This window comes from Aspergillus aculeatus (assembly GCF_001890905.1).
Source record: "Aspergillus aculeatus ATCC 16872 unplaced genomic scaffold ASPACscaffold_12, whole genome shotgun sequence".
NCBI classification, from domain to species: Eukaryota; Fungi; Ascomycota; class Eurotiomycetes; order Eurotiales; family Aspergillaceae; genus Aspergillus; species Aspergillus aculeatus.
This window is the reverse complement of record NW_017962987.1, coordinates 357,094-384,738: the sequence shown is the minus strand read 5'-3', so window position 1 is coordinate 384,738 and position 27,645 is coordinate 357,094. Positions and strand designations below refer to the sequence as shown.

General features: G+C 51.2%; 7 protein-coding genes across 7 annotated transcripts; 2 read left to right on the top strand and 5 right to left on the bottom strand.

Moving 5' to 3' along the window:
- Positions 1-2,470: 2,470 nt before the first annotated feature.
- Positions 2,471-4,157, bottom strand: ASPACDRAFT_45206 (uncharacterized protein; the record flags this gene model as incomplete). The annotated part of the gene is made up of 4 exons (XM_020201572.1): positions 2,471-3,061; positions 3,142-3,527; positions 3,612-3,921; positions 4,002-4,157. The coding sequence occupies 4 exons, from the start codon at positions 4,155-4,157 to the stop codon at positions 2,471-2,473; spliced, it is 1,443 nt and encodes a 480-aa protein (XP_020054246.1).
- Positions 4,158-9,191: 5,034 nt separating this feature from the next.
- Positions 9,192-13,790, top strand: ASPACDRAFT_31689 (putative ABC multidrug transporter; the record flags this gene model as incomplete). Its single annotated transcript, XM_020199832.1, has 2 exons — positions 9,192-12,304; positions 12,371-13,790. 2 exons carry the CDS (start codon positions 9,192-9,194, stop codon positions 13,788-13,790), a joined length of 4,533 nt encoding a protein of 1,510 aa, XP_020054245.1.
- Positions 13,791-14,557: 767 nt separating this feature from the next.
- On the bottom strand, positions 14,558-16,611 carry ASPACDRAFT_53457 (putative zinc knuckle transcription factor (CnjB); the record flags this gene model as incomplete). Its single annotated transcript, XM_020202750.1, has 12 exons — positions 14,558-14,751; positions 14,819-14,890; positions 14,943-15,019; positions 15,076-15,136; positions 15,188-15,264; positions 15,316-15,463; positions 15,510-15,717; positions 15,784-15,882; positions 15,968-16,098; positions 16,159-16,289; positions 16,346-16,429; positions 16,490-16,611. The coding sequence occupies 12 exons, from the start codon at positions 16,609-16,611 to the stop codon at positions 14,558-14,560; spliced, it is 1,404 nt and encodes a 467-aa protein (XP_020054244.1).
- Positions 16,612-17,754: 1,143 nt separating this feature from the next.
- Positions 17,755-18,767, bottom strand: ASPACDRAFT_45203 (uncharacterized protein; the record flags this gene model as incomplete). Its single annotated transcript, XM_020201571.1, has 5 exons — positions 17,755-18,087; positions 18,153-18,213; positions 18,267-18,385; positions 18,539-18,586; positions 18,648-18,767. The coding sequence occupies 5 exons, from the start codon at positions 18,765-18,767 to the stop codon at positions 17,755-17,757; spliced, it is 681 nt and encodes a 226-aa protein (XP_020054243.1).
- Positions 18,768-20,510: 1,743 nt separating this feature from the next.
- On the bottom strand, positions 20,511-21,429 carry ASPACDRAFT_80028 (DUF846 domain-containing protein). Its single transcript, XM_020205548.1, has 3 exons — positions 21,258-21,429; positions 20,839-21,125; positions 20,511-20,780 (listed from the first exon to the last, which is right to left on the bottom strand). The coding sequence occupies exons 1-3, from the start codon at positions 21,398-21,400 to the stop codon at positions 20,644-20,646; spliced, it is 567 nt and encodes a 188-aa protein (XP_020054242.1). The 5' UTR covers positions 21,401-21,429; the 3' UTR covers positions 20,511-20,643.
- A 572-nt stretch (positions 21,430-22,001) lies between these two features.
- Positions 22,002-23,212, top strand: ASPACDRAFT_32102 (HpcH/HpaI aldolase/citrate lyase family protein; the record flags this gene model as incomplete). Its single annotated transcript, XM_020199857.1, has 3 exons — positions 22,002-22,041; positions 22,198-22,418; positions 22,511-23,212. The coding sequence occupies 3 exons, from the start codon at positions 22,002-22,004 to the stop codon at positions 23,210-23,212; spliced, it is 963 nt and encodes a 320-aa protein (XP_020054241.1).
- Positions 23,213-23,351: 139 nt separating this feature from the next.
- Positions 23,352-26,383, bottom strand: ASPACDRAFT_80027 (CCCH zinc finger and SMR domain protein). The gene is made up of 3 exons (XM_020205547.1): positions 25,118-26,383; positions 24,332-25,060; positions 23,352-24,279 (listed from the first exon to the last, which is right to left on the bottom strand). The coding sequence occupies exons 1-3, from the start codon at positions 26,047-26,049 to the stop codon at positions 23,715-23,717; spliced, it is 2,226 nt and encodes a 741-aa protein (XP_020054240.1). The 5' UTR covers positions 26,050-26,383; the 3' UTR covers positions 23,352-23,714.
- Between the last annotated feature and the right edge of the window lie 1,262 nt (positions 26,384-27,645).

The following is a 27,645-nucleotide window of genomic DNA, read 5'->3' as shown; positions in this document are numbered from 1 at the left end:
TCTCTCTCTCTCTCTCTCTCTCTCTCTTCTCTCTCTTCTCTCTCTTCTCTTCCCCGTCCTCCCTCTATCTGCAGACCCCCAGCTCATTGTGAGAAACATATCCATCATCATTTCATCGATATGATGGATGTGGCTATTCCCAACATACCTTCAATTTCAGAAGAAGGCCTGACCGCTAGTTGACTTGCAAGTATGGCCACAACGGTTGGCCTGGGCCAGAGCCAAAAGATCTCCTGCCAAGTACGGGGATCCTTGTAACGAGTGTCTCAGACTGAATCTACCTCATCAGATGCAAACGACCAGCCCCGTTCTCCGCTGCCAACGTTCAAGACATCATGGGCTCACGGGTAACTCGACGATGTGGTTCCATACAGCTTTGCTCATCCGATGTGACCGTTGACTTCGTCGCTGTCATGTCTCAACTCGCCCAAGCTAGACGACGAAGCCTGGCTGGCAAGATCGGTTGCACGGAGAGGAGCTCACTGCTGTCTTTCAGGATGCATCGGAACATAAGTAGCTGGGAGATCTTACACATCCTCCTGATCCTGCCTCCATTCTCCATCCTTTCCTTTGCTCGACAGCCTCCACTGAACAAAGCTCAAGTTGCTACATTTCATCCCTTTTCAAGCAGGCTTCTTCATCGACGTTCTTGAAGTCTAGTTCCCACAATTGTTGACTTCTAATTTCATATTCTGTTGTCTACGACTCTCGATCCTTCTCTGTGCTCCAAAAGCTCTTCCAATCTCTCTTTTTAGTTACTCTCAGCCACGCTTAGGTTGTTTCTCTTATCTGTTTTCTCTTCCCAGCCCCTTAGCGACAGTGTCGGCCTCAGGGCCTACCTCGGATTGCTTATTTGTGGTACGTAGTTTCTTTGCTTGTGCTTGGATAGTGCAGCTGCTTTGACACTAACAACCTCCCAGCACATCATGACTCGCCCGTCGGATCGACGCCCTGTTGAAAAGGACACGGATGCCCACGAGCCTGAAGTCGACACCAACGACCAGCCTCCAGAGAACGACCATGTCGCCGGCGATGGCGACGATGTGGAACATGGACCTGATTCAGCAGGAGGCACAGCAAGCTCCCGGAGCCGGAATCTACGTCGCTCTGCCCGATCATTCCCCAAGACCTTGCTAGTCTAAAGGCCATCCACCGGGCTCTTCAGATGTCCAAAGACATTGACCACGCGATGATGGCGGAGGATATACATGACCGACCATCTTCCTCCGCCACCCTCGACCCAAGAGTGGTCAGGATCAGGGGACTGAAGGATGAAGTCGATTCGCTGCGGAATGAGCTTGAGAATGTCAAGTATAACTTGGCCATCATGCAAGAGGCAGTAGATGGCTACAAATTTGATAACCACGTGACCCGCGCCGACCTTTCAAAAATGATGCTCGAGGTGAAAGCTGACAGAGCTGATCGACAGTTCGAGTTTCGAATGATCACTTATGAACTCCAAAATCTCGGCAAGGAATCTAGAAGACTAATCCAAAGGCTTGAATATTTCCAGGGACTCATCAAGGACTACGAGAAGAACTGTCCCTGTGCCAAGAGCTACGCAAAAGCTCTCGAGGCGCGGATCGATGGGCTCGAAGCGAGAATAGGGGCTCAGAAGAGTCCCCACGCACAACACCGGCAGATCCCTGGGAGGCCCTTCTGTATCCCTCACGGGAACCAGGACAATCTGGCGAGAATCCGAGGCGGCTTCTTGCGCACTGAGGAGTGGAAGGACCGAGCAAGGGTGGGCCTTGAGCTAGGGCACGACGCTGATTTCCTCACCGATTTGGGTGATTCTCAGGGGAAGAATCAGTCGGACGATGGCACTTTTGAGAGTCTCTATGGATTCGCTCCGCAGTGGAGCGAGGAAAGTGAGTTTCCCTGCCTTCTTGATCACATCAGCCGTCATGATGTAGTGGGACTAAACAAGACTTCTAGCATATTTGGAGTATGAGTCCTTCGTCGAGGTCTTGAATCTGTATGCCTCAGTACACTTGAAGCAAGTTGAAGTGAAGCTGAGTAAGGGGTTGGAGAGGGCTCATAGTAAGGCGGTGGAACTCGCTAACAACAACAAGATGGAGGAGGCGGAGAATGTGTGTAAGAAGTACTTGGAAGAAAGGTCCAGGAGCCAGGCTGCACTGTGAATTGGACACGGACGGGTTTGACGTTGTATTTTTGTGCTTGGAGGATGAATTTGTCTTTCTTTTCTTACACATCAGGTTGAGACTTCCCTTGTCAGTCACTTTTCGGCGATGTTTCCGCGAGAATGCTATTGAAGAATGGATATTTAGATGAGTCTAGACTGTCTTTCTCCGTTTGAAGCAGACAGATCCTGCTCCGCGTACGAGAAATCGCGTTTGCAGGTTAGCTGGTAGGCGCCAAGTCCATCGACTGACACGTACAGTACAGTACAATCTAAGCTCCATCTTCCAGTCATACTACCTACACAGGACCTCCCCTTGCCCAAACATTACAATTTCACATCCCGAGCCACCGAAGTCCGAGAGGCTGCTGCTGCCGCAAACCCAGGCGCTGGTCGCTCCAACACATTCCCCATCCGCATCCAGATGGCCTCACTCAACCGCCCCTGCGTCCAATACCCGCCCGTCCGCCCCTTCCACGTCACCAGTACATCGTCCATCACCACCCCGCACGCTGTCAGCATCTGACAGAGGCCAATTCCCCCCTGAACCGCCGCGGGCTTCCTGCCTTGCACCTCGAGCTCATACACCGGCAGACTCGTCCACGCGGTGACAACGACGTGGGGACTTCGCGAGCCGTACGCGCGCGGGATGACGGGCGTGGTGCCCATCCGTGTCTGTCGGGCGAGGAGCTGGGCGAGGCAGGCGGGCTCTCGCACTGCGCGGATGGTTTGGCGGATGTGGGCTGCTATATCGATCAAGGATGGTGTTGGGGCTGATGCTGCTGCGGAGTAGTTGAGGGGGACCACAGCAACCAGACACCAGGGGTTTGTGAGTGGCGTCCGGGGTTCGACGAGGTACTGTTCGAGGTTCATGATGAAGCTGAAGTTGGCATTTGGGGAGTTGGGTGGGAAGGCGGCCTGAATTTGCTTTATGTTAAGACTGGCGGGTTTGGATCTGAAAGGGAATGTGAGCAAAGAGAGGGCTCGTTTCCGCGTACCTGGTAGATAAAGGCCATGAGCAGGTCATGCTCGGTGACTTTGACGGTCTGGCGTTGGGCCTGGCTCATCCAGTGGTCGATGTGGTCTTGGGGAATGAAGAGGGTGCGGCGGACGCGACGGGATGAGGGGCGGCAGCGGGCCCAGAATTGCTGGCGGAGACAGACGGCGCCGAGGAGGGCCCAGCTGGCGCGGTTGTGCTGGGTGTATTGCTTGATGATCTGGTCTTGTTCGGGTTCGTTTGTCGTCGTCGTCGTCGTCGTTGACGCTGGGTTTATGAGGTCGGGCTTGAGGGTAAGTGGTTCTCGGAGGGGGGATTTGCGCTGCTCAGGTGGCGGCGCGGTTCCTCCTAGGATGGAGAGATATGCTTTGACGATGTGATAAACTCCTGTTGGTAATGGAAGTAGGACAATCAGCTCTGTTTACCCAGAGCCAAAGCAATATCCATGGTACTGAAAACTAACTGACTTACCGGTGGCATCACACAGTGGGTGTTGCACGGTAAATCGAAGGACACACGCATCCTGAAGAAAGACCGCGTGGATCGAGAGCACATGCTGGCGAAAGGCGCCCTTGTGCTGCTGGAGAAGCCCCTGCAGCTCTTCGGTCTCGTGGAGGCGAGCAGTCGACGGACTCTCTTCGGGCCTCAAATTAACAGTCGGAAGAATCTCACGAAGGCACTTGTTCACTTCCTTTTCGTGCCAGATGTCCTCTATACATAGTTCCTCAGTGCGGAGGAGCTTCGTTCTCTGTTCAGCGCAGATCTGGGTGTGAGCCACTGTCTGTTTTAATAGTGCACGACATTTTCAATAAATGCCAACCGAGATTCTGATCAGACCCGTAAGAACTGTATGGCGCCTACCAGTATATTGAACCTCATGCCCAACAGTGGATACTCCGCCACCAACTCTCGGACAGCTGCGCGACAAGCATCTGGCTCGGATCGGCTTCTCACAATGACAGTGAGACGCAATTCTAGCAGGCGGGCGAACGCCAGGTCAAACGGGGTAAGATCCATATGTTCCGTGTGCTGGTTCTATTCTCCTGTGCTTTAACTCGATTATCCAATGCACTCAAATCACACAGTGGCCGGGGTGAGGGAACAAAGTGAGCAAAGATGATATGCAAGACCTATCTAGCTCTAGATAAGGGATCAAGCGAAGTTACCAGGTCTGGTTGAAAGGCGGCATTTCGTTATTGAGCGCCTCATCGCATGGACGGTGCTCTTGCTTAGCAAAATATGACGGAAGTCAGCAGAGGCTCTTCGATACCACTTGTCCGAACCTTTTTGCCCTGTTTTACACCCGCTCACCTCTCCGGGGAGAGCAAGAAAAAGTTCAGATATGAGGTAGGCATCACTGATACACATTTCCCTGGAAGAGGCATCTTCGACGAGGAAGGTCTCACCTCGCAGGAAAGGCTAAAATTTGCGCAACCATGTAATACAAGGCATCGGTTTTTGTCGCAGGAAAGGAGGGGTGCGTATGTTCAGAAAATATCTAAAGAGCTGTTGCTATTGGTGGCTCGGAGTACCACTTTCTGCAAGGTTGTAATCGGGCTGTGGGAATGGCTGCAGAATATGCATCACCTATCACACGGAGACGCGAGTTTCTCTTCCATGTAGGTGATAGAGGTGATAGGTTGCTCATATCCTGCTGCAACACCTGTGACTTTTGCGTCATCTGTTCTCTTCACTGAACAAGACAGTAGAAGAAGTCGGTGTCTCATCTGGTCCTACAAAAGCTAATCGAGTATCAAACATGGATCTGCGGAGGCAACGCATACTCACCGTAGCTTCAGTACCTGATGTGTAAAGGTAAATTTTGGTAAGAGAATTAGGATACCTGTGTATCCCCCTTTCCCTCTATATTGTCTGTGATCTTGCTCAGTCTGAGTCGGCAATGTGGCATCTCAACCTGTTCATTACATCGGTCAAAGGGTCGCTTTGCTGCAGGAAAGAATAATCGTCACCCGGCAACGAAGCAGACACCGTGGGTCCCAGCGTCGGCCCGCACATGGTGGCTGAGATCCAGATCGAGAACATCAGTGGTAGATCTTGCGCATAACACTACACCAATCAGCATGGGTTCTAAAAAGTTCTCAAGGAGCCTTAGCGAGTCATGCGGCAGCTGAAGATTGAAGAAATTCTTGCAGAGCACATGGGCCAAGGAAAGCATTGATGGTTTCGATCTAGGCAGCCAATGAAGACGTCACAATGAATGCAGCAATTGCGCCTATGTTAGCCCTAATCCCGGGTCAGTCAATGCTCCGAAATCAGAGTTCTTAGAAAGGTAAGCGACCAGCAGCTTCGCTGATGTAACAATAATTCAAAGAAAAGACAATACTTATTTCCCGGCACACAGAGCACAAGACCGAGGGACGCCCTGTATTCGAATTTTCCATATTCACACGTCATATGCCCAAATACTTTCGGCAGCTCTAGGCTCGCCGTAACGTCAGTAGCACCTACGCTCACCACGCTGTACCATCAAGTGTGTACAGGCGCTCTCACGGACCAGGAACATCTTGTCGGTTCGTAGAAAATGAATCGCTGCGTGCGTATAGAGTTTCGTCGACTTCGATTTCTTCTCAACTATTATGCCAACAGGATTGGCAAACATGCAGGAGCGAAAAAAGCAATATCTTCGCTTAGCGTCAGTATCTCGGGGCAATGTGATCTGCAGCCCAGGGTGGCAAATCACACAGCATGCAGAAAGGCCACATGATAGCTAATCGATGATTGGGATCGTGTCGCCCTCGGTCATGAACTTGCAGTCTTATCAATGCATGTCAGACTCGAGCGATGTCTCATCGTCATTGTTGCTCTCCCTTCACCCAATGCAACTCTCCCTCACTCTGTCGACAAAGCTATCCGGATTTAAGCCCATGTCTGGGAAAATGGGAGCTCAGCCAGTACAGACTCTTATTTAAACCCTCTGTGGTGATTGAGAGGGCCCAGAATGATCTTTCCCCTAGATATTTGCTTAGAATATTGTTATCCTGGCGACAACCATGTATAAGATGTCATTTCCAGAGATTTTGTATATACTCGTCTTCAGTTTCTGATAGTCAGATGAGGATCGAAGTTCATGGTAGGTGTGTTGCTTCGGGAATGCAGAGGCCTTGACGTCCGCGGATAGATTTGGTTTAGCCGATAGCTCCAAACCGCGCACCTCCTCCCACTCCCCAATTGTGCATGGCAAGCTCGGAAAACCAGCAGTGATGATTGCCAGACCTTGCTACCTTGCTATATGCTTTCAGGCTCTATGCTCTAGCTTTTTGACTACCATTGTTCGGTAGGTTGACAAGGCAACCCAAAGCAATAAATTTGGAACCCTTTTCTGGAGCTGACTTAACTATGGACCATACCAACATGAAAAGACAGTATCATCTCGCTAGATTCCAGTTTGCTTCGCGCGCTTCTTGTCTAACTTGAATTTATTCAGGTGCTCATCCAAGCATCCTAATATCTGTCGACGTAATACTAAGGCATCGGAATTCTCAAGGTCCTGCAGCTTGCTGAACAAACGACCCCAATGGATGTCCCCTCTTGTAACAGCCTTTACCTCATAGAACAGGTCAAGCGGAATTCTAGGGCGCCAGAATAAAATGCCAAGGTGAACATCTAACATCTTCTCGAGACTTCTGGCCTCTTGTGACGGAAGGTAATCAGCGACCATGTAAATTAGCTCAAACGGAAGAGCACGGAGTCCAGTCGGGTGATCTCCGTGCTGGAGTGTATGTCGTAGATTCTTCGCCTTGACCGCCTGTTTTCTATACCACTCCGCTTCGTTGATTTCAGCATAGATCGTGTCAAAGACGGAAGCTGTGTAGTAAGGGTCTGGGGTAGATGGGGGGGTCTGGATGTACCGCGTGAACATCATGCATCAGTGATCAAGCAGCAACGATGAGCATCCAGAGGCAAGAAGCATTTTACCTTGCCCATAAGCGCACGAGATCCGAATCGTCGGCCATCGACGCCGAAAGGCTACCACCAGAGTAGCCAAGTCCGTGCCAGCAATCGCCTTCAAGCGATGGGTCTTGAGTAGTTCCCAGCAGCATGAGTGCTTCGGCTCCGTCGCCCTCGATGATTCCCGCGAAACTTCCGTGTTCTTTTGAGTAGACAGTCCTTCATGAAGTGGAGTAGGTCTTGAAAGCAATTCCGGGGTAAGTCGTCCCTGACCATCGCGGACGGCTGGCTACAGGACAAAAAGCATACACGTTGCTCTGTATCGTCTATGACTGGATGCATATGTCAATCGATCAGTTCACATAGATAGGTTTTCCTGTGCATCTACCGGAGAAACTGACTCAGCTGAAACGTGTCTTGCCAGTTCGACGTCGTCGTGTGCGAGCCGACAGCTGTCGCGAATTTGCCATGTTTGCGCTGGGTTACATCGGCCAAGTTCTGAGATCTGAAAGCGCAATACCCGCAAATCGAACAAGACGTGGTGATTAAACTGACGCATAGGCCGGTGTCCTCCCAGTCAGCGGTTGGGCCTGGCATAGGCTCAAACTTGAAAATCACTGTCATGTTGCCATGAGTGCTTGAAAGGATTCTGATTTTAGAGCCAGGACGGTGAAGATCCTTTTTGAAGAAGGGGAGCTGTTCCTCTCATGGTGAAGCCAGGTAAAGGTGACGTGGAAGAGGGGAAGTATTGGAGAAGTGTTCCGGAACCTTTTGGTCGAGCCTTAGACCACCTCTTCTCCGGCTATGCCACGAATCAGTATCATTCATAGCCAAAGAAGTCTATCTAAGGTAGGCATTCAACCTACTTCGCATAATGATAATGACTTGGGAATATGAATTGGACTGACCGTTGCTCATTTCCGGCAGTGATGTCCGTCCTATGCACCTTCTCAGCCGCCCTCGACGCCAACGTCCCCTATTCCAAGTCCAGCATAACGACTCTGGACAGCCTAATGCGCGGACAATTGCATTGCAATCATAGCAGCATCAGACATGCAAATAAGGACCTTATGGTCAGATGACTGCAGATTATTCAGGGGTCCAAGATTTATTGACCTCCACTAGCGAGTTCCACCCTCTCGGGACGGCGCTTTACCGTACGGCCCTTGACGGAGAAACATCCCGAAATTGAGAGTACGAGAATCAGCGATTCGGTTCCCTTCGACATAGACCGGCGTGAATACTGCTAGACTACTATAGTTTATATAGATAGACTTTGACCTTCCAAATAGCGTCGACGATCCCGCCTTGGATTCTCGCGATCAGTGACGATCCGCTAACCTGCTCACGCACGATTTGCTCATCTCGGAATGATGGGATTTCAACGTCCCGGTCGCGTTATCTCGCGTTCTCTCGCCTTATCCTGCGTTATCCTGACGACAATCTCTTGTCCTATGCAATGAAATGCATTTCTTTAGCCCAGACGTACACTTCCCCAAAGCCGACGGAACACAATGGCAACCAACTCCGCTTAGGTGAGATTGAAGTTCAATTTTTTCCCGATTAATCATCATTTTTTGTGGCAGGCATGCATCGGATCCGTGTTTCATGGTTCCTGGAGCAGAATCTGAACGGTTGTCCAACGTCCCGGGGGTCCAGCGGCCCAGCTGTCCTGCTTATGGGGGGAAAATATGGCGGGAGCTGAGGGATCCGATTGAGCAGGTCTCGGTTGTGAGGCCTTCCGCCATCCGGGCCCACTTTGTGATCTCGCTAGATTTACCACCTGCCAACGAGACGAATGATATGCTTGTCCGGGACCCATCCTCCGGACTCCATAAGCCTAATCTCCCAATCCTGATGAGAATTGAGAAACGATTCCTTACGACAGGCTGCGATTACAATATTATAGACTTTCGGCTAGAAGTCAGGGGAGATCCCGAACGTTCTCTAAGCCTCAAGTACCGGTTCCACATTGCTTATCAAGCATAGTAGGTGTTTAGCATAATTGATGCAGCCTTCGGTCTGATCACTATGACAGCAATTGATTGTGGCTGCCTGTTTCATCCTTAAATCTAGAACCTTTCCTCCTTTACCATCTGCCTCTCGTCACTATTCCACATGGTAGAACCATTCTAATTCAGCATGTCAACAGAAAAAGTGCCACTGGAGCCTGAGCTCCATGCCAACAACCACGGGAGAAGCTTCCTTGATTCACAAACCCAGTCGTGGTCTTCACCTTCCATCTCTGCATCTGCATCAGGTCAGCCGGAACGAAGAGAGATCGATTCTGCTCACGCCCATTCTATCTCGTCCACGAGCTCCACTACTGAAACCGAGGTCGAACACCACCAGTCCAGAAATACCCACCGTGCATCGCTGAACCCGAACGATGAGGCCTACCTCACCAAACTTGTCAGCGCAGATCACAGCATTGCTCGAGTCAACACCCTAGCTAATATCCCCACGAACGACCCTGCACTCAACCCAGATAGCAAAGACTTTGATCTATACAAATGGCTGCGGAAGATCTCACACTTGCTGAACGAGGGAGGAATCCAGCAAAAGGAAGCGGCCATCTATTTCGAAAACCTCCGAGTTTCAGGGACTGGATCGGCACTGCAACTTCAACAAACTGTGTCGGACCTGCTTACAGCACCCCTGAGGCCGCGTGAAACTTTCAATCTTGGTCCCAAGACACCCAAGCAGATTCTACGGGGGTTTGATGGCGTGTTGGAGAGTGGAGAGTTGCTGCTCGTGCTGGGCCGTCCTGGTTCAGGCTGCAGTACATTTCTCAAAACGCTCTGCGGCGAGTTGAATGGACTGGACCTGGATCCCGCATCAGTGATCCACTACAGTGGCATTCCTCAGAAGACCATGATCAAGGAATTCAAGGGTGAAGTCCTCTACAACCAGGAAGGAGACAAACACTTTCCGCACCTGACTGTGGGACAGACACTGGAATTCGCCGCATCTGTTCGGACACCCTCCAAGCGTCTACAGGGCATGTCCCGGAAGGAGTATGCAACGATGATGACGAAGGTAGTGATGGCGGTGTTTGGCTTAAGTCATACGTACAACACCAAGGTGGGAAGCGACCACGTCCGTGGTGTATCGGGTGGTGAGCGAAAGCGTGTCAGCATTGCAGAAATGGCTGTCTCGGGAGCCCCCATCGCTGCGTGGGACAACTCGACCCGCGGTCTAGATTCAGCAACGGCACTGAAATTTGTGCAGGCTCTACGGCTGTCGGCTGACCTAGGGTCGTCGTTGCATGCGGTCGCTGCCTACCAAGCTAGTCAAGCGATCTATGATCTCTTCGACAAGACTGTGCTACTCTACGAGGGACATCAAATCTATTACGGGTCGGCCGCTAAGGCAAAATCTTTCTTTGAGCGTCAGGGCTGGTTCTGTCCTCCACGTCAAACAACCGGTGACTTCCTGACCTCCGTTACCAATCCGGTGGAACGGCAGCCAATTCCTGGTATGGAGGCCCGAGTTCCACGTGCACCTCAAGAGTTCGAAACATACTGGCGCCAGTCGCCTGAGTATCAGGAACTTCAGAAAGAGATGGCTGCTCATCAGCAGCATGTTTCGTCCCGCTCAAATGAGAAGTTGCTAGAATTGCAGCAGCAGAAGCGACAAGAACAGGCCAATCATACCCGGGCAGCTTCGCCATATCTTCTTAGCATACCCATGCAGATCAAACTCAACACGATTCGAGCCTACCAGCGAGTTTGGAACGAGCGGACCTCAACGGTGACAACCGTGGTCGGAAACTGTATACTGGCTTTGATTATTGGTTCAGTCTTCTACGGCTCCCCTGTGTCAACTGCGGGATTTTTCTCCAGGGGTGCAGTACTCTTCTATGCGGTGCTCCTGAACGCCCTCACGGCTATGACGGAGATCAACAGCTTGTACTCTCAGCGTCCGATTGTGGAGAAACATGCGTCCTTCGCCTTCTATCACCCAGCCACGGAAGCCATTGCCGGCGTCTTGAGCGACATACCGGTCAAGTTCCTTCTAGCGGTGGTTTTCAACATTATTCTGTACTTTCTGAGTAATCTGCGCAGAGAGCCATCGCAGTTCTTCATATACTTCCTCATCAACTTCATCATCATGTTTGTGATGAGCGCTGTATTCCGGACTATGGCTGCGATCACCAAAACTGTCTCCCAAGCCATGACCTTGGCCGGTATTCTGATTCTCGCCTTGGTCATCTACACAGGCTTCGTGGTCCCAGTGCCCCAAATGCATCCCTGGTTTGGATGGATTCACTACATTAACCCGATCTACTACGCGTTCGAAATTCTGGTTGCCAACGAGTTCCACGGACGCGAGTTTGCCTGTTCTGAGTTTGTCCCCTCCTACCCGAACCTCGAAGGCGACTCTTTCGTATGCTCCGCAACTGGAGCTGTTGCCGGTCGTCAGACTGTCAGCGGCGACGACTTCATTTGGGCTTCATACAGATATACGTACAGTCACGTTTGGAGGAACTTCGGCATCCTGATCGCATTCCTCATCGGTTTCCTGGCCATTTACTTTCTCGCCACCGAACTCAACTCATCCGCCACCAGCACGGCCGAGGTCCTGCTGTTCCGCCGAGGACACGAGCCTGCTCACCTGAAGCAGGAACAAGGGGCTAGCGCTGATGAGGAATCCGGCAAGCCTGCCGCTGCTTCAACGCAGGACAATGCGAACGACAAACAACAGAATGGGGCCTTCTCCATCCCACCTCAGCGAGACGTTTTCACATGGAACAACATCGTTTACGATATCGAGATCAAGGGAGAACCACGTCGACTGCTCGACCACGTGGCCGGCTGGGTCAAGCCGGGAACTCTGACAGCGTTGATGGGAGTCAGTGGTGCCGGCAAAACCACTCTTCTCGATGTGTTGGCGCACCGCACGACCATGGGTGTCATCACGGGCGACATGTTCGTCAGTGGTCGCCCTCTGGATTCGAGTTTCCCTCGAAAGACCGGTTATGTTCAACAACAAGATCTGCACCTCGAGACCGCGACTGTCCGCGAGAGCTTAAGATTCAGTGCTATGCTCCGACAGCCGGACTCGGTACCGATCGAGGAGAAATATGCCTATGTCGAAGAGGTCATCAAGATGCTGAACATGGAGGAGTTCGCTGAAGCTGTCGTTGGTGTTCTCGGCGAAGGTCTCAACGTCGAGCAACGCAAGCTGTTGACCATCGGAGTGGAATTGGCCGCCAAACCGAAGCTCCTGCTGTTCTTGGACGAGCCAACCAGGTAAGGCCCCATTCAGCTGACCCCTGGCTACTAAGCTTAAGCACATATCTAACTATCCATCCACAGTGGTCTGGACTCCCAGAGTTCCTGGGCTATCTGCAGCTTCCTGCGCAAACTCGCCGACGCCGGCCAAGCGATTCTCTGCACGATCCACCAACCCAGCGCTATCCTATTCCAGCAGTTCGACCAGCTACTATTCCTTGCCCGCGGCGGCAAAACCGTATACTTCGGCCCGATCGGCGAGAATTCCCGGACGCTGCTCGACTACTTCGAAGCCAACGGCGCGCCGCGGCGCTGCGACGATGAGGAAAACCCGGCCGAATACATGCTCGAGATCGTCAACGCGGTCAGCAACAAACACGGGGAAGATTGGTTCGAGGTGTGGAAACGGAGCCCGGAAGCCGCCGCCGTGCAGCAGGAACTCCACCGGATCCATGCCGCCAATAGCAACCAGGGACCAGCGCAGGCTTCCGAAGAAGATCCCCGGGAGCACGCGGAATTCGCCATGCCGTTGACGAAGCAACTGCCGATCGTGATGCGGCGGGTGTTCGAGCAATACTGGCGGACGCCGATGTACATTGTCGCCAAGATGATGCTGGGGATCTGCTCGGGCTTGTTCATCGGGTTCAGCTTCTTCCACGCGGACAGCTCGACGCAGGGGCTGCAGGACGCGATCTTCTCGGTGTTCATGCTGTGCGCGATCTTCTCGTCGCTGGTGCAGCAGATCATCCCGATGTTCATCATCCAGCGGTCGCTGTACGAGGTGCGGGAGCGGCCCAGCAAGACCTACTCGTGGAAGACGTTTATGGTCGCCAGCATCATCGTCGAGATCCCCTACCAGATCGTCATGGGCATTCTGGTGTACGCGTGCTACTACTACGCCGTGGACGGGGTGCAGGCCTCGTCGCGCCAGGGGCTGGTCTTGTTGTTCTGCATCCAGTTCTTCATCTACGCCAGCACCTTCGCCATCCTGTGCATCGCCGCGCTGCCCGACGCCGAGACCGCCGGCGCCATCGTCACCCTCCTCTTCTCCATGGCCCTCACCTTCAACGGCGTCATGCAGTCCCCCTCCGCCCTCCCGGGCTTCTGGATCTTCATGTATCGCGTCTCCCCCTTTACGTATTGGGTCGGCGGCGTCACCGCCACCCAGCTGCACGGCCGCCCCGTCCAGTGCAGCAGCACCGAGCTGTCCATCTTCAATCCCCCCGCCGGCCAGACCTGCGGCGACTACCTGAGCGACTACCTCCAGACCGCCGTTGGGTACCTGAAGAACCCCAATGCCACCGCCAGCTGCGAGTACTGCTCCATGTCCGTCGCCGATCAGTATCTGGCGGGCGTGAACATCTTCTACAGCGAGCGCTGGCGCAACTTCGGCATCTTCTGGGTCTACATTGTCGTGGATATCGCCGCGGCCGTGTTCTTGTATTATGCCTTCCGCGTCAAGAAGTGGAGCCTCGCCTCGCTGAAGAAGGGGAAGAAGGAGTGAGTGAGTGAGTGACTCCAGTTGGGATGGCCTATCACTCCCCTTTCTTTGCCTGCTTTTTTCTCTCTCGCTTATATAGACTCATTATCAATTTCTCGGCATCTCACTGCATACTATATAGCCATAGACGAGCCTGTCACTTACTTTTTCCTTATCCGCGATTCCCCATATGGGCATTTAGAATCTGTTCTGTATAGATCGGATCAACACTACATCTATGTAATTAGTCCCCCTTATATCTAGATTATAGTTAGACTTACCATTCACCAATTCTTACTACTACCATGGCTATTTTGCGAGGATAACCTATAATGAGATGAAGCTGAGGGTAGATGCAAGGGACAAATTATTTCTTTCAACGTCAAAAAACACCATAGGCCATTCGGTACGAGGGACCCTCCTCTCGTCCATTCATCGGAGGACAAAAGGTGGTTCCCTCGTTCCGAACACAAACCCGGAGTTCAGACTGACCTTGCCTTTTCTCTTCGTTCTAGATTTGTTTTGGAATGAGTTGTCTGGAAATACACCATTATTTCTGAGAGAAAACATGCACATACAACGGTAGATGATATCATCAGAAGTCCTCAAGACCAAGCGTCAAACCCGAGGCCGATCGAGTAGTAAATCGCTCATCAACCAGATCTAGACACCCATTCCGTTGGAAAACCGAAGGAATCATCACCGCATGATGTAACACCGAACATCGTCGTAGACGAACAGCTCGCCGTCTTCCATTCGCAAGCTCCTGCAAAGCCATGTGAGCATCGACATTACCAAGCTGCGCCACCACCGCCACCACCATTATTCCATTCGTCATTGTTTTCCTCCTCAAAAGCGGGCGTATCTTCATTGTCCCCAGCTCCAGAGATCCAGGGTTCGGGCTCGGTTGAGTCATTTTTGTCAGTGGGTTCCTCAAACGACTCTTCGGCGGGGGCCTTGGGGCAACGTCTGATAGTGTGGCCCACTGGTAGGAAAAAGAGTGAGATAATTAATGATTTGTATCAAGATCCTTAGAAGGAGGGAGACCTTACTCTCTCCACAGTTGCGGCATTGGACTCGTGAGTAATCGCGCTTCTTAGTGCAGTCACGACTAAAGTGACCAACTGAGTCCTGGTGTTAGCTATCGTGCTATGTGAATACGCGTGATAAACGTACCCTCATCACAGTTACGGCAGGTGACGGTAGATACATCACGGGGTTTATCGCAGTCGCGCGCAATATGGTCCTCGGATCTGTTCAATTAACAACAGTCCACTTAAGCGGAGAAGCTATCAAGGGTGATGCTCACCCGCAGTTGCGACAGGTTCTGGGCTCAGGTTTCTGAGGGCAGTCCTTTGCAAAATGTCCGACTAAGCTTGTTAGAACTGCAACTAAATATAAAGATGAGCCGTGTGGTTTACCTTCGTTGCAACGCTTGCACTCCACACCCTCCGCTGAGCGAGGGTTGGGACATTCAGCAGCTTTGTGCTCAGGAGAACTTGCAGATGTCAGTTGCCTCAATTCTGGAGATCTAGGGCTGACCACATACCCGCAGTTACGACAGGCAAACTTGTCACGACGAGGCTCAGTGCAGTCGCGAGCGCGATGACCGACGGCACTGCAACTGACACATTTCACTTCGACACGCTCAATTTCGGCTCGTTCCTGCGTGCAGCCACGGGCAGTATGGCCCATTTCTTGAGCAGTTTAGTGGTTGTCTCATGATGGTGCGGGTCAACTTACCACCACAATTGCCGCACTTAGGGACTTGACGATCATAAGGCAAGCCAGCATCCTCGAGGCGCTCAAGATTCTCGTCGTCGCTAGATGGCCAACGCTCTCTAAGATGCGCACGCTGTGGCTTGGGGCTGAAGAAGTATCCAATCACGTATGTACAGTCTAGCTTGCCTTGGAGATTGATGAAGCTGATACAGCTGTTCGCTTCCCTTTCCTGTGTCATCCAGTCAATACAGATTTGATATGGAATCGGGTATACAAGGCCAGGGGCTGTACGAACCAGTGCGATGATGTAGAACTTGAGGTTTTCCTCACGCATTCTCTTCTCGATATCGACGAAAGTGGCCTCGGGAACTGCCTTCGAAAAGATCTTGATGCCCTAGTCTGGGTCAGTATAAAGCCATAACAAGCCGAATGCTCGTAAATGATAAACAGGTGAATTGTTGTTGAAAGTTGTGTCTTACGGTGCGGAAATCCTCCAGGTCTTTCTCATCACTGGCCTTTTGCAGAAGGTTCCAGGCGTCCTCAGGGAGCATATCAGGGACATCATTTAAATCGAACTTGCGATTCTCCTTGCAATCGAGGGCACGATGACCTGTCTCAAGATATTAGTTCACTCTGTTGCTTGGCTTCAGAGAATTCTGCTTCGCCATACCTTCCATCTTGCAGTTTCTACAAACATCAGCAGGTCTTTCAGGACACTCGGCAGCAGGATGTCCTTCCTGGTTGCAGACACGACAGGTACCCTTGAAGACACGGGGCTTAGTGCAGTCGGCCTTCGAGTGTCTATTTCGCGCCACGTTAACCCACGAAATAAGCATATATTCCATTTTTAAACTTACCCTTCCTCGCCGCAGTTGAAGCAAGCACCCATAGACTTCTTAGGCTCAGGACACATGCGGGCGAAGTGGTCATCGGCCCCACAGCTGTGAGGTTCAGAGTTGGCCATCTGGTAGTGTTTCCTCAGCAGTAAGTAGAGCACTTACTTGCGACATCTGTTATCGTCCTGTCCGTCGGCAGCAGACGCGCGGTCATAGTCATTGCCACCGTAAGGAGCAGAGTTGAAATCACCAGGCCTGGCATGTTCGTCGTTGCCATACCCTAGCATTATGTTAGATGTTATGCTGTAACTGAGCTGCAATAGTTCTCAGGGGACTGGAGAACGCGTCGACCCAGAGGTGTGTGGGTGGAAAGTCTTGGGAATGGGTATAGGTCACCAACCAGTGTCACGACCGTCTTCGTTCCACTCCGCGCTATTCCAGTTGTCCATCTTTGCTATGCAACCGAGATGTTGCTAGGGAAAAGGGAACTGTGGAGCACACATATTATCAGTCACTCGAATGTTCTCAAGGAAAGACTAAGCCTCTTGAAGGGGGGTACGCGTAGAAAGATCCTTCAGTTGCCTGAAGTGAGACTGGAGACCTGGGGAGGAGACCTCGAGTCTTCTCATGTAATCTGGTGTAGCTTTTTTGCAAGAAAAGCATCTTGTAATAAGGTGCTCTTCCCGATTCCTCGAGATTTGTGTTTAGAAAGTGAACTAACCTTGGTGCTGGAGGTAGAATCGTTAAGGATTCGAAAGTGGGAACCGGAATAGAAAAAACCTCGATCAGAAAAAGGAAGAAGAAGTAGAGCGACAGGAGAGGAGGGGCAGAAGGGTGCAGGGGAGAAAGGTGCTGGAAGAAAGGGAAAGAGAGAGGAGGAGCGTGAGGAGAAGTGAAGTAGCAGGTAACCAGTAACACTGGGAACACAAACAAACGAGCCAAATATTCCCTGTTGTTGTCGTCCACATCCATTCACCTTGTGGTCTCATCTGACTGCCTTTTCAATTACTTGTTATCTTAATTCTAAAATGATTACATATGAGCTCTGGAGGCTTCTTATGATCTCTCATGTGAATATTCTTCAACTAACTTCGTTCTTTATCCACATTTCACAACTCCGTATATCACAAGAGAAATTAAGTGATCAGACTAAAGAATAGATCAGAACTGCATCCAGGCACTTTGATGAAACAAAAGTAAAATAAAAGACGCAAAAGGTATCGGCAAAGTCGGAGATATCAAGGAACCCCCAAGGTTACCAACGAAAACATCAGCGGAGAAAAGTAAAACCAAAGTATTCAGAACCACTCTCAATGAGCCACAGTGTGCTTGAAAGCCTACTTCGGGGCAGGGCGGAAGGTCGTAAAGAGGTGGTCGAGTTGTTCTTCGAGCTCGGTACAGCGCTGGCAACCTTCCTTGCTCGTAGCCGTCTACATCTCGTCCTTCTCGGACTTTATCTGGAGGAGTTCAGCCTTGAGGAGATCCATCTCATCTTGCAAGTCGGCTTTGGCCACCTCGAACTGACATTTATCAGTCATGGTGCTCATTTTCAGACTTTTCAGCTCATCCTCGCTCTCCTTCAGCTTGCTCTCCATCTGTACCAGGGCTTGCTGCAATGACTTGTACTCATTGATGATTTTCTCAAAGAACTGTATTCCTTCTGGTAGCTCAGTGATGTTGCAAGAGGGCTTATCGACCTTCGCCACATCGACAGTGACAGTTTCTGAAGCCTTTCGAGTATCACATATTTCAGCAGCTTGCGCCTAAGGATAATTCGAAAGAATATTAGCACCGAAAGTGGGACTAGATGCCAAATCCATATGCCTACCTTCACGAATGTGTTCTCTTCCACAAACAGCTGGTTGGAGGGTTCGTCTTCTGAGTCATCACTGCTGTGCTGTCAGTATTGTTGCGATGGGCCCTTCAGAAGATGATCTCTTACTCAAAGCCACAGATTGTCTTCGTCTTTTTTGGTTCAGCAAAGCTCTCAGGTGTTCCTGAGCTAGTCACGGAACGCTTTCTACCCTTGCTGGGAGTCGGGCCTTGATTACCTGCAGCGGGCTAGAGACAGCGAGATCATGTTAGTAAGAAAGACCCGATGTCTGGGTGTGGGAAAAATACCATCTTTTTGAATTCCTTTTCGCCTCGACAATAGTTCTTTCAAAGTTATTATGAGAACCTGCAAGCATATAAACAAACATGGAGTATACTTACAGAATAAGCCCCTTGAACTGCAGCAAGGCTTCGATCCGGAAAGTATTTCTAACAATGTCAGAAAACGCGTCAGTGACTAGATTGTAAACTCGAGGATGAGTGATGATACCTTCTGAAAGGCTGCCCACGGTACGTCTTTCTCTACCGTTCGCAGCTCTACCAGGCGTAGTTTCTCAGCGTCGGTCCAGAGACGGGCCTGTGGCTTCTTGCGAGGATCTGGTGACTGCATGAGAAAGGCTGGCGTGTTTGAAGGGTAAACAGGGGCCGTGTGGAGTAGAATAGCTGAATTGAAACAGCTTGTAACTTGGTGGGAAGAGTGGATCAAAAAGGCATAAGTTCGCTCAGCTATGTGGCAGATGTCGGGAGATAAACGGACTGCTGTGGAAAGCTCGTAGCATCCAGTATCTGACAATCCAATGGTGCACTTGGTGTGAGTGACAAGCTTCAGTGCCAACTTTTGGAACTAGCCGCCCAACAATTGAAACAACTTAAAAGAAGTGAGAATGTTTGTCTGGATCTTGCCAGAGCAACGAGTGGGGATTCCCAGTGGTTCAAACCAAAGAAGAGAAGCAGGTCAAGTCTTGAGGAAGTTTGTTTAGTCTCAACGATCAGGTGTAACTGTAGGTGTAGATATCTTCAGCAGAACCCATCACATTGCAAAACGCCCCACATTTCACAATGAAAGTACAAAGTGTTTAGAGAGTGTGGGCAGTAAAGAGAAAACACAACAAGACAGAGAACTAACTGGCTGGTTGGCTGGCTGAATATCAGAAAGTAGACAGTATCTGTTGCCCGATGTGAGGTAGAAAAGTGAATTCTTGATAGTGATAGTAATGGGGGAACCAGATAGGTGAGGATGATTTAAAAGTTATGCAAGTAACCTTTGATGTGAACCCATCTTGAAGGGTATTCTTCTGTTTATCTGACGGTCTTAAACCTGTCGCAGGAATACGGAACATTGCCACATCACTTTCTGATAATGTGTTCATATAAGAGATTTCAAACTTACGTTTGATATCAAAATGAACACGGTCATTACTCAAGGTACTGCACAAGTAAAGCAAGATTCTTGTTGTGTTTACATGTAGCTTTCATCATTAAGGGCTATGATAGTGACTAGACTCTAGGACCACGTGCCCGCAGCCACGTGCTTGTACCGACAAGATGGCACGGTAGATTTAATCAATCGCATCTTATCTTTAAGTCACTTCGAAGACATCTTAACCCCACAACATAAACAGCCGAGCTCAGATTCACTCGAAAGCGGGGTTCCTTGAAGTGATCCCAGCGGACTTTCCACGCGGTATTGAGGATCAGCTTGAAGCTTCTGATACTTCCTTCCTAAATCGACTACAACTGAGAGAAATAGTTTGACTTGTGGTGGCACTGCTCACCTCATCACTTCTTTGCGGTGATCAACAAGAGAAGGGTGTGTGTGAGCTAGTGTTTCATGGATTCCTCAAGTAAATATCAGCAACAACCTTCCAGTAATCGCAGCCTTGCGCTGGTGACCATGGGTTCCTGAATCTAGCAAGTCATATACAGACTGAAAACCCGGCAGATGTCAGCCTAATTACATAAAGAGCAATACTTGTTGAAAGAAACTCAGGGTAGTATGTCTGGTTTGCAGACAACTCAAAGCTCCAGGCAACCTGGAAGTCGGTTTGTGGTGCCCTTCCTAGCGGATCAAGTCAGTCTCGAAAAGATGCCACGCCATTTTCAGCAGGCCATCTGCTTTAGGTACAGATCGGGCCTTAAGTCCCAAGAACAGCCTGCGATGACCTTTGGCAGTAACACGCACTGGCCACATATGCAAACATCGGGCTAGATGACATCAAGATATGCTAGTCATAAGAATGTCACGCAAAATATCACTGGTCAAGGTGAGCGATATTTCACCACATCTCTAGACGTTTACGCCGCGCTGCGATGTGTACAGTGCGATTGAAAATCTACATCCACTGGTTTCAAGATATTCTGGATTGATAACTGAGTTTCGCTACATGTTGTTTGGCAGATCCCTGAACTGCGCATACATTCAGGCCAGTGATGAAGGGATACAAACAGACGGACGAAGATCATACACAGTACGAAACACGCCGATTTTACTTGAAGAGCCTGCCCAGCATTCCTCCCGCAAGGTTACTCATAATGCCCCCGGAAAGCGCGCTGTTGGCGACGCTGAAGCGATCGCACCGGGAGAAAGCCAGCGTGTTCGTGATGGTCAGTACTAGAGCGATAGCTGTAACCGGTTAGTGACCAGACCTTAGAAGCTGGGAACAAGGGGCCGCAACACGTACCAACCAAGCTCAACCAGATCACACTGCTCAATTTGATGATAGCCAGAATAGCCAAGCCGACCCAGAGGGTAGGCGTAAGATACAGACTAAGCCAGAAGAACCGCTTGTCCGTGGCGGCAATTGTACGGGTGGTAGGGTCCGAGGACTCAAAGACCCAGTGTGAATCGCCGCTCGATGTGTTGACTTCGTTCCACCAGCGCAGTCCGACTAGTCGACGCCCAGCAATGTTCTTGAGGTAGTAGAAGTCCGCGGAGAGGAGCAGCAGCGTTAGGATGAAAACCAGGACACTATTCGATCGAGATCAGTCAGATAAGCTCGGACAATTGGTCGCGTGGCCCATTAGGCGATATCTCCGAGACCCGTGGGATCGTCTAGAGTTGTATAATAATAAATCAGAGCCAGAGTTCTCTAGTACGTACAAGTTCTTGATGAACAGAACACCGAAAAGGTACATCAACAGGGCACTAATGCGGAAGCCCAGGAAGAATAGTAGGGTGATCGGGTGGGCGCTGAGGCGCCAGTTCAAATCTCCTTGTTGCGGTTGGAGGGGTTGTTGTTCCATGTTGCTTGAGTGCAGACTCCAGAGTCCAGCAGCTCTTCAGAGGGTTTCAAACGAAAGGATAAGGAGGGTGGGACAACAGTCAAGCTGTTTGACACGCAACGTGAAGCAGGAATGTGCTCAATGCGTTGATGCTGCGTGTCTCCATGCCCCGGCGGTGGATACTGGCAGAATGCGGAGCCACCGCCGGCTATATGAATGGTTGTTATTCTTTCCTTAACGGACGTGATTCCTCTTGCTAGACTCTCAGCACATTACGATGGCAGTACGAAGCTTACTCATTACTTCACTGGACTCCCTACGATCACCCATACATATGCAGTCAAGAGGCAAGGAGGGAGAAGAGGATCTCTCCCCGGCAGACCATGCATAAGCGATCCACCCTAGTGGATGAGGTCATTGGACCGATAGAGAGTTCCTGACGGCGGGAGAAGCCTTTATGCGCCGCGGCCAGCAACCCGAGGATGTCCATCGGTCCAGATTCTCCTCTTTCCTCCACACTCTCTATCTTTCGCACTCTCCGCTTGTACCGGGTGAATTTCAGTTACTAAATTCACACGCCAGAAGACTCAGAAGACACAAGCCAGCCCCAACTTCAGTCACAATGGCAGCCCGTAACACGCTTCGTCGAGCTCTTCTCTACAGTATGTCTCTATCGTACCGTACACACTTATCGCGAACCCACAGGAGCTCTCCCCGCATTTTCCTACAGGGGCGTGTTCCCACACTTCCAAACCACCTACACCAGCACAGCCACATACAGACGCCAACGGACAAGAAACTAAGATGATATAACATAGTCCCCGGCTCCTCCCAACGCTTCATCGACAAATCCCGCACCCTAACCGCCGACTGCGTGGCCTACGACCTGGAAGACAGCGTGACTCCGCACAAGAAAGCGGAAGCCCGCTCCCTGGTGCGGAGGGCGCTCGATCAACCGGCACCAGAGGGGATTCGCGAACGAGCCGTCCGCATCAACTCCGTGGACAGTGGCCTCGCCCTGAGCGATCTCACCGAAGTCGTCAGTCCTCACTCCTCCTTACTCTCCACATAAATCCATCATAGCGTCACGCGCCACCTAGCTAAGCTAACCCCACATCACACATCCAACAGCTCCAATCCCCCAACCTCACCACCATCGTAATTCCCAAAGTCAACTCCCCCTCCGACCTAACCTTCGTCACCGACGTAATCACCCACACCCTCTCCCAGCAACGACAAGACCCGAAGCGTCCGCCCATCTCCCTCCTCGCCCTCATCGAGTCCGCCAAATCCCTCACCAACCTCACGCAGATCTGCGCCTCCACCCCGCTTCTCCAAGGTCTGATCTTCGCCGCCGAGGACTTCGCCTTGGACCTCAGTCTCACGCGCACCCCCTCGCTCACTGAGTTCCTGTTCGCGCGGTCGATGATCGCCACAGCGGCCCGCGCGGCGGAACTCCCCTCAACGATTGATCTGGTGTGCACCGCCTACCGATCGAGCAAGGGCGACGGGTCGCCCCCCGCGGTACTGGAGGAAGAGTGTCGCGACGGTCGCCGGTTGGGGTTCAATGGGAAGCAGTGTATCCATCCGTCGCAGGTGGAGACCGCGCAGCGGATCTTCGGGCCCGATCCTGAGGAAGTCCAGTGGGCGGTGCGGGTGTGCATCGCCGATGACAAGGCGGCGCAGGCCGGACGTGGGGCCTGGACGCTGGATGGAAAGATGATCGATGTGCCTGTGGCGGAGAAGGCGAGGGCTGTGGTCAAGAAGGCCGAGGCGTGCGGGTTCAATGTGCGGGAGTTGAGGGAGAAGTGGAAGGGTCAGGAGCCGGAGTAAATAGTTCGGCTTTGGTAAGAGAGAATCAGTACGACTTCAACTGGCATCATTTCTCGAACACTGAGATGCATATATGCATGCTGAAAAAAAGGTATATACATGTTATAGTGTTCTTCCATATTTAGCATAACCTAATTCGGCCGGCGTAAGGTTGGAATTGTCTGCATGGAGAGAATAATAGAATAAGGGCACGCTATAATAGGTAGCTAGCTGAACGCTCTACACGAGGGAAAGAAAGGGTCGGTCAAATTTAGCTCGTGCCCGTGAATTACGCAACTTGCTTGTGACATCCGTCCTCGGGCAGGGCACCGTTCGGACTCGATCCTGTTTGCTGATGTCGGCTGTCGAAGCGTGTGGTGGCACAGCAAGCTCCCGAGATATTATCTGAGCTATGAGCAAGAAGAGTAGAGTAAGAATCGATAGAGAGGAGTGGGATATGATGAGAAGGTTGCGTGTGCCATCTCAAGAAAGGAGACATTGGACTTGTAGAAGATGTATGGAATTATGACTTCGGTTCCAGATCTTCGCGTTTTAACAACTGAATCTTGCCCATTGTCAGCACAGGGGGGCCGGTATCGACGTCGGATTTTGCCTCGGCACTCTCTTCAAGGCTCCTGGCCAGACTCTTGTCATAACTCGTGGGGTCAATGCCTAAGATTCCCCCAACATACCCACCTCTTTCGCCTGGGACGCTGAACTCGCGGAAGAGATACTTCCAGTCGTTCAGCCAGGCCTTGACGGCCTTGCCGATCTTATCCTTGCCGTTCTTGGAATGATGGCCGGTGCCAGTGATGGCATAGACCACTCTCCGACCTTCACGAGCATGCTTCAACAGAATCTTCTCTAGGTATTCAATAGCCTCCTCAGGATGCAGCCCATGCAGATCGACATATAACTCCTCTGATGAATCCTCTAGGCCAGCATGAGATAGATGTTTGTTCCGTTCCTCATATAATTGCCGGGCTGCTTCGCGATGGCACTTCCTCATTGCTTCGTTCTCGGCTTGGCCCCGCAGAGACAGCGCCTTGGCTGCCCTGGCGTCGTTCCGGTTCCAGGCTTGGGCGGCACTTCAACGACGGATTAGCTTTCATAAGCCAACTTCAATTGCGGTAGACTTACCCTTGAAGGAACTTGTTCCTCACCGTACCATGACCTATTGCCTTCGTCCGATACTTGATATACTGTTCATTGGCACGTGCCCCTGTCTCGAGCCAAGGGATATTCTGTGGCGCTGGAATAGACTGGGCAGCAGCGCTGAACTCTCGGCCTCTGGCTGCGTCTTTGCCATTTTTGGACGTGGATTTCCCTTTTCCTGGGACTGGGGAGGGGGACATGCGAACAACATCTGCTAAGGAAGCGGGAAGATTCTCCTTGCTTGGATTGTTCTCGCGATTGTGCGCGCCTCTTTTTCCATGATGCTTCTTTCCACTGTTCCTCGCGCTCATAGCAGCCAGGGTAGGAAATGCATCCGGGTCATCCACCGACAGAGCAGCCGGATTCAATTCCCTATGCTGATGTCGGCTCCCTGGTCGAGAGTGGGGGCGAGAAAGATTCGTTATGCTGCCATTTCGTTTCCCCATGACATACTGCATAGCCTGCGGCGAATGCTTCCCACCAGACAAGCCCGATAGGTGGCCGGGATACTTTCCAACGTATTGGCCACCCCACTGGTCTCCGCCCCCAGACTGGAGAGGAGGGAAAGCGTCCGAGACATTCTCTATGTGGAATTGCGGGCCGGTCGGGATTGTCTGACTTCCGTCTGCCAAGCTCATGTTTGCAACCAGAGCTGACGGATCATGAGAAAACGGGCAACCGTCACCGGCAAGGCAATTGCCCATCACCCAGTACCTATGTTCGTCAGTCTGAGGAGGTCTTTGGATCGCAGCTGCGATGGTCTCAACATACTTGCAAAGGTGGTTGGTGAGGTCGTGGCTAAACCGACAGTCCGCACGAAGACATTGTCCGGTGGACAGCCAGTATTTGCAGACCACCGGACTGCGACTCTGCAGCGACGGACTCACAGCTTTAGGCTGCTCCATGGACATCGATTTTCCCACCACAACATGGCTATCATCCGCATGATTCAACAGAGCTTCTCCGTCTGTGAATTGTGAAAGCGATGCGATTGTGGCGCCAAGATCGTAACTATTCGCTTCCAGTGCTGCTTCAATCTCATCATTTGTCCGTTTATCTCCGAGAACAGTGCGCAGAATGTCATGCGGACTCATGTCGGGAACGAATTCTGGAGCTGTCGCGCTCAATGCTGCTGTAAGACTCGGCGTCCCTAAGGATGATGCGACACTATTGGCATCATCCGCGACCAACCAATCAACATTGCTATCGCTGCCAAAATCTCCGTAGAAGTCTGACACATGACTCTGGTCGGAAAATTCGTAGGCATTCAAGTTCGGAGAGTGGGGTATAGGTTGAGCCAAAGCGAGCCGAGGTGACGGGCGCGGAGAGGTGAAGGGTGATACTGTTGAGGAAAGCGGGGGTCGCGGATACCCCCCTCGGGAGCTCTGAAGCCAGGAAGTGCTTCCCGGACTGGTGCCTAGATTGGAATGAGGCGATAAGGGTGTGGCTGAGCGGACCATCTGCCAGGGAGCGGGGGACGAGCGACGGATGACTGTATGACGAGGAGGTGGTGGAGAGGCGTTGGGCAGAGTGCGATTTCGATGGCGCCAAAGAACGTCCAGCACGGCATTTTCGAGAGCTGGGCCAGATAACGAGGTCTTTTCGCGGATAAAGTCTTCGACTTTCTCGGCCTGATCTTCCTCATCCAGAGCTTCATCCTGGAGGATCTGCAAGCACTCCTCCAGAAGTTCTTCTGAAATCATGGTGAAAGAAGGTGTTGTGGCTAGCTAGTGCAGCTGGAAAGCAATGGAAACACGGTGGGAAGGGGAGATGTGGGGTAACCGTTGATTGCGAGGCTCGGGCAGTTGAACGGAGGGCATGGGATAGCTGGAAGGAAAGTTGCGCCTTTCACAGAACAGTATACATTATTGAGTCAAATCCTGGCGATTTTCTTTGTTGGTTATATGAGTGACTATGAGACAGAAACAGGTTAGCACGATACAAGGGAGACAGGACAACAAGCTTGCGGTTCCACGGGTGATTACATCGCATCTGCCCTCACCATATGATCAACAACAACAAGAAGAAAGGCGGAAACAAGAAAGAGGCATAAGGAATGAAAGAAAGAGAAGGTCGACCACGCGAAAGCTTGTTCGCGGGAGTATGAAAGGGTGGATAGAAAGAGGGGTCGAGAGAGGGGAGGAGGTAATGAATGATAAAGAGAAGAGGAGAGGAGAGGAGAGGGATTGGGGGGGAAGACTTACGGGATTGATTGGAATTGAGATGGGGAGTGATTAATCCCGCCAGTAGAGTACCCGTAGGTACTTGGAACCACTGAAGAGCCCCTAAGGTACAACAGGTACCTACTATGTACCTCCTAGGAACAGTGGCCACCTCCCCCTTAATAGTATGGTTTCCTCAATCACCTCCTTCTGGACCAGCTAGATCAGCCTGTTTGCTCTCTATTTTGGCAAACATTGCTTGGTGATTTCCACCTGCATTGGTCTTTGGCTGTCAGGCTGTCATGTTAGGCTGTCAATTATTTGCCCCCCTCGGCCCCTTTTTCGACCTTCTGGTCACCTTGCTGGTCTGATTGCTGAAGAGACCGACGGCTATCCGGGGAGAGGGGGAGTTTCTAGACTAATCACATACGGAGTACAACAGTACATGGCTAGTACATACATACAGCACAAGATCTGCCGATGTGTTCTGGACAACACAACCTCTCCATCAAATTTATTGCCGTTGGTCCTTTCAAAGACGCGAGTGGAGTACTTATATTTTAATCATTCCCCGTTGTGCTGAATACTGAATACATCGATCAAGGTGACGATGATAATACTCGTAAGACCTGCCACCAATAGGACAATCAGATGGTTAAATGTCTGGTATCCATCATACCAGTATTGTAAGATTCCGGAATACCCGCTCAGACCCCGTTCCTGCCTTAGTCAGAAGTTGATGATGTCGAACCCTCTCCAGGCAGCCAGCCAAAAAGCACAAGAGAGCTTCAACCTCAGACCCTGCAGCTGCCCTCAATCATTGATCATTCCGAAAGGCAGAAAAGCTTCACTAAGAGGTAGAGACTCTGCACTACTGGGCAGCTTCTTCCTCTCTTTCTACCGTGAATTCTCCTTTGACCCCGTAGCTGCTTCTTCATTCCGTCCGACTGCTCTTGCACACCTCATCATCATCGCATCACCCGTGGACAAACACTTCCGCTTATCCCCGCCCATGTCCGATTTCAACTCGAGGGCTTGAAAACGCCCTCCTTTCGAGAAACAGTTGGGTATTGGGGTATTGGGAACTCCATTGAGCACAACACGTGCTATCACCAACATAAAAAAAAAAAAAAAACT

Excerpts from the sequence above, each read along its gene's own strand:
- ASPACDRAFT_80028 (XM_020205548.1), bottom strand. The coding sequence starts at position 21,400 with ATGGAACAACAACCCCTCCAACCGCAACAAGGAGATTTGAACTGGCGC. Across the intron at positions 21,126-21,257 it reads GTTCTGTTCATCAAGAACTT|TGTCCTGGTTTTCATCCTAA; the intron begins GTACGTACTAGA and ends TCGATCGAATAG. Across the intron at positions 20,781-20,838 it reads GATCTGGTTGAGCTTGGTTG|CTATCGCTCTAGTACTGACC; the intron begins GTACGTGTTGCG and ends AACCGGTTACAG.
- ASPACDRAFT_80027 (XM_020205547.1), bottom strand. The coding sequence starts at position 26,049 with ATGATTTCAGAAGAACTTCTGGAGGAGTGCTTGCAGATCCTCCAGGAT. Across the intron at positions 25,061-25,117 it reads CTCACCAACCACCTTTGCAA|GTACTGGGTGATGGGCAATT; the intron begins GTATGTTGAGAC and ends TGACGAACATAG. Across the intron at positions 24,280-24,331 it reads AGGAACAAGTTCCTTCAAGG|TGCCGCCCAAGCCTGGAACC; the intron begins GTAAGTCTACCG and ends CCGTCGTTGAAG.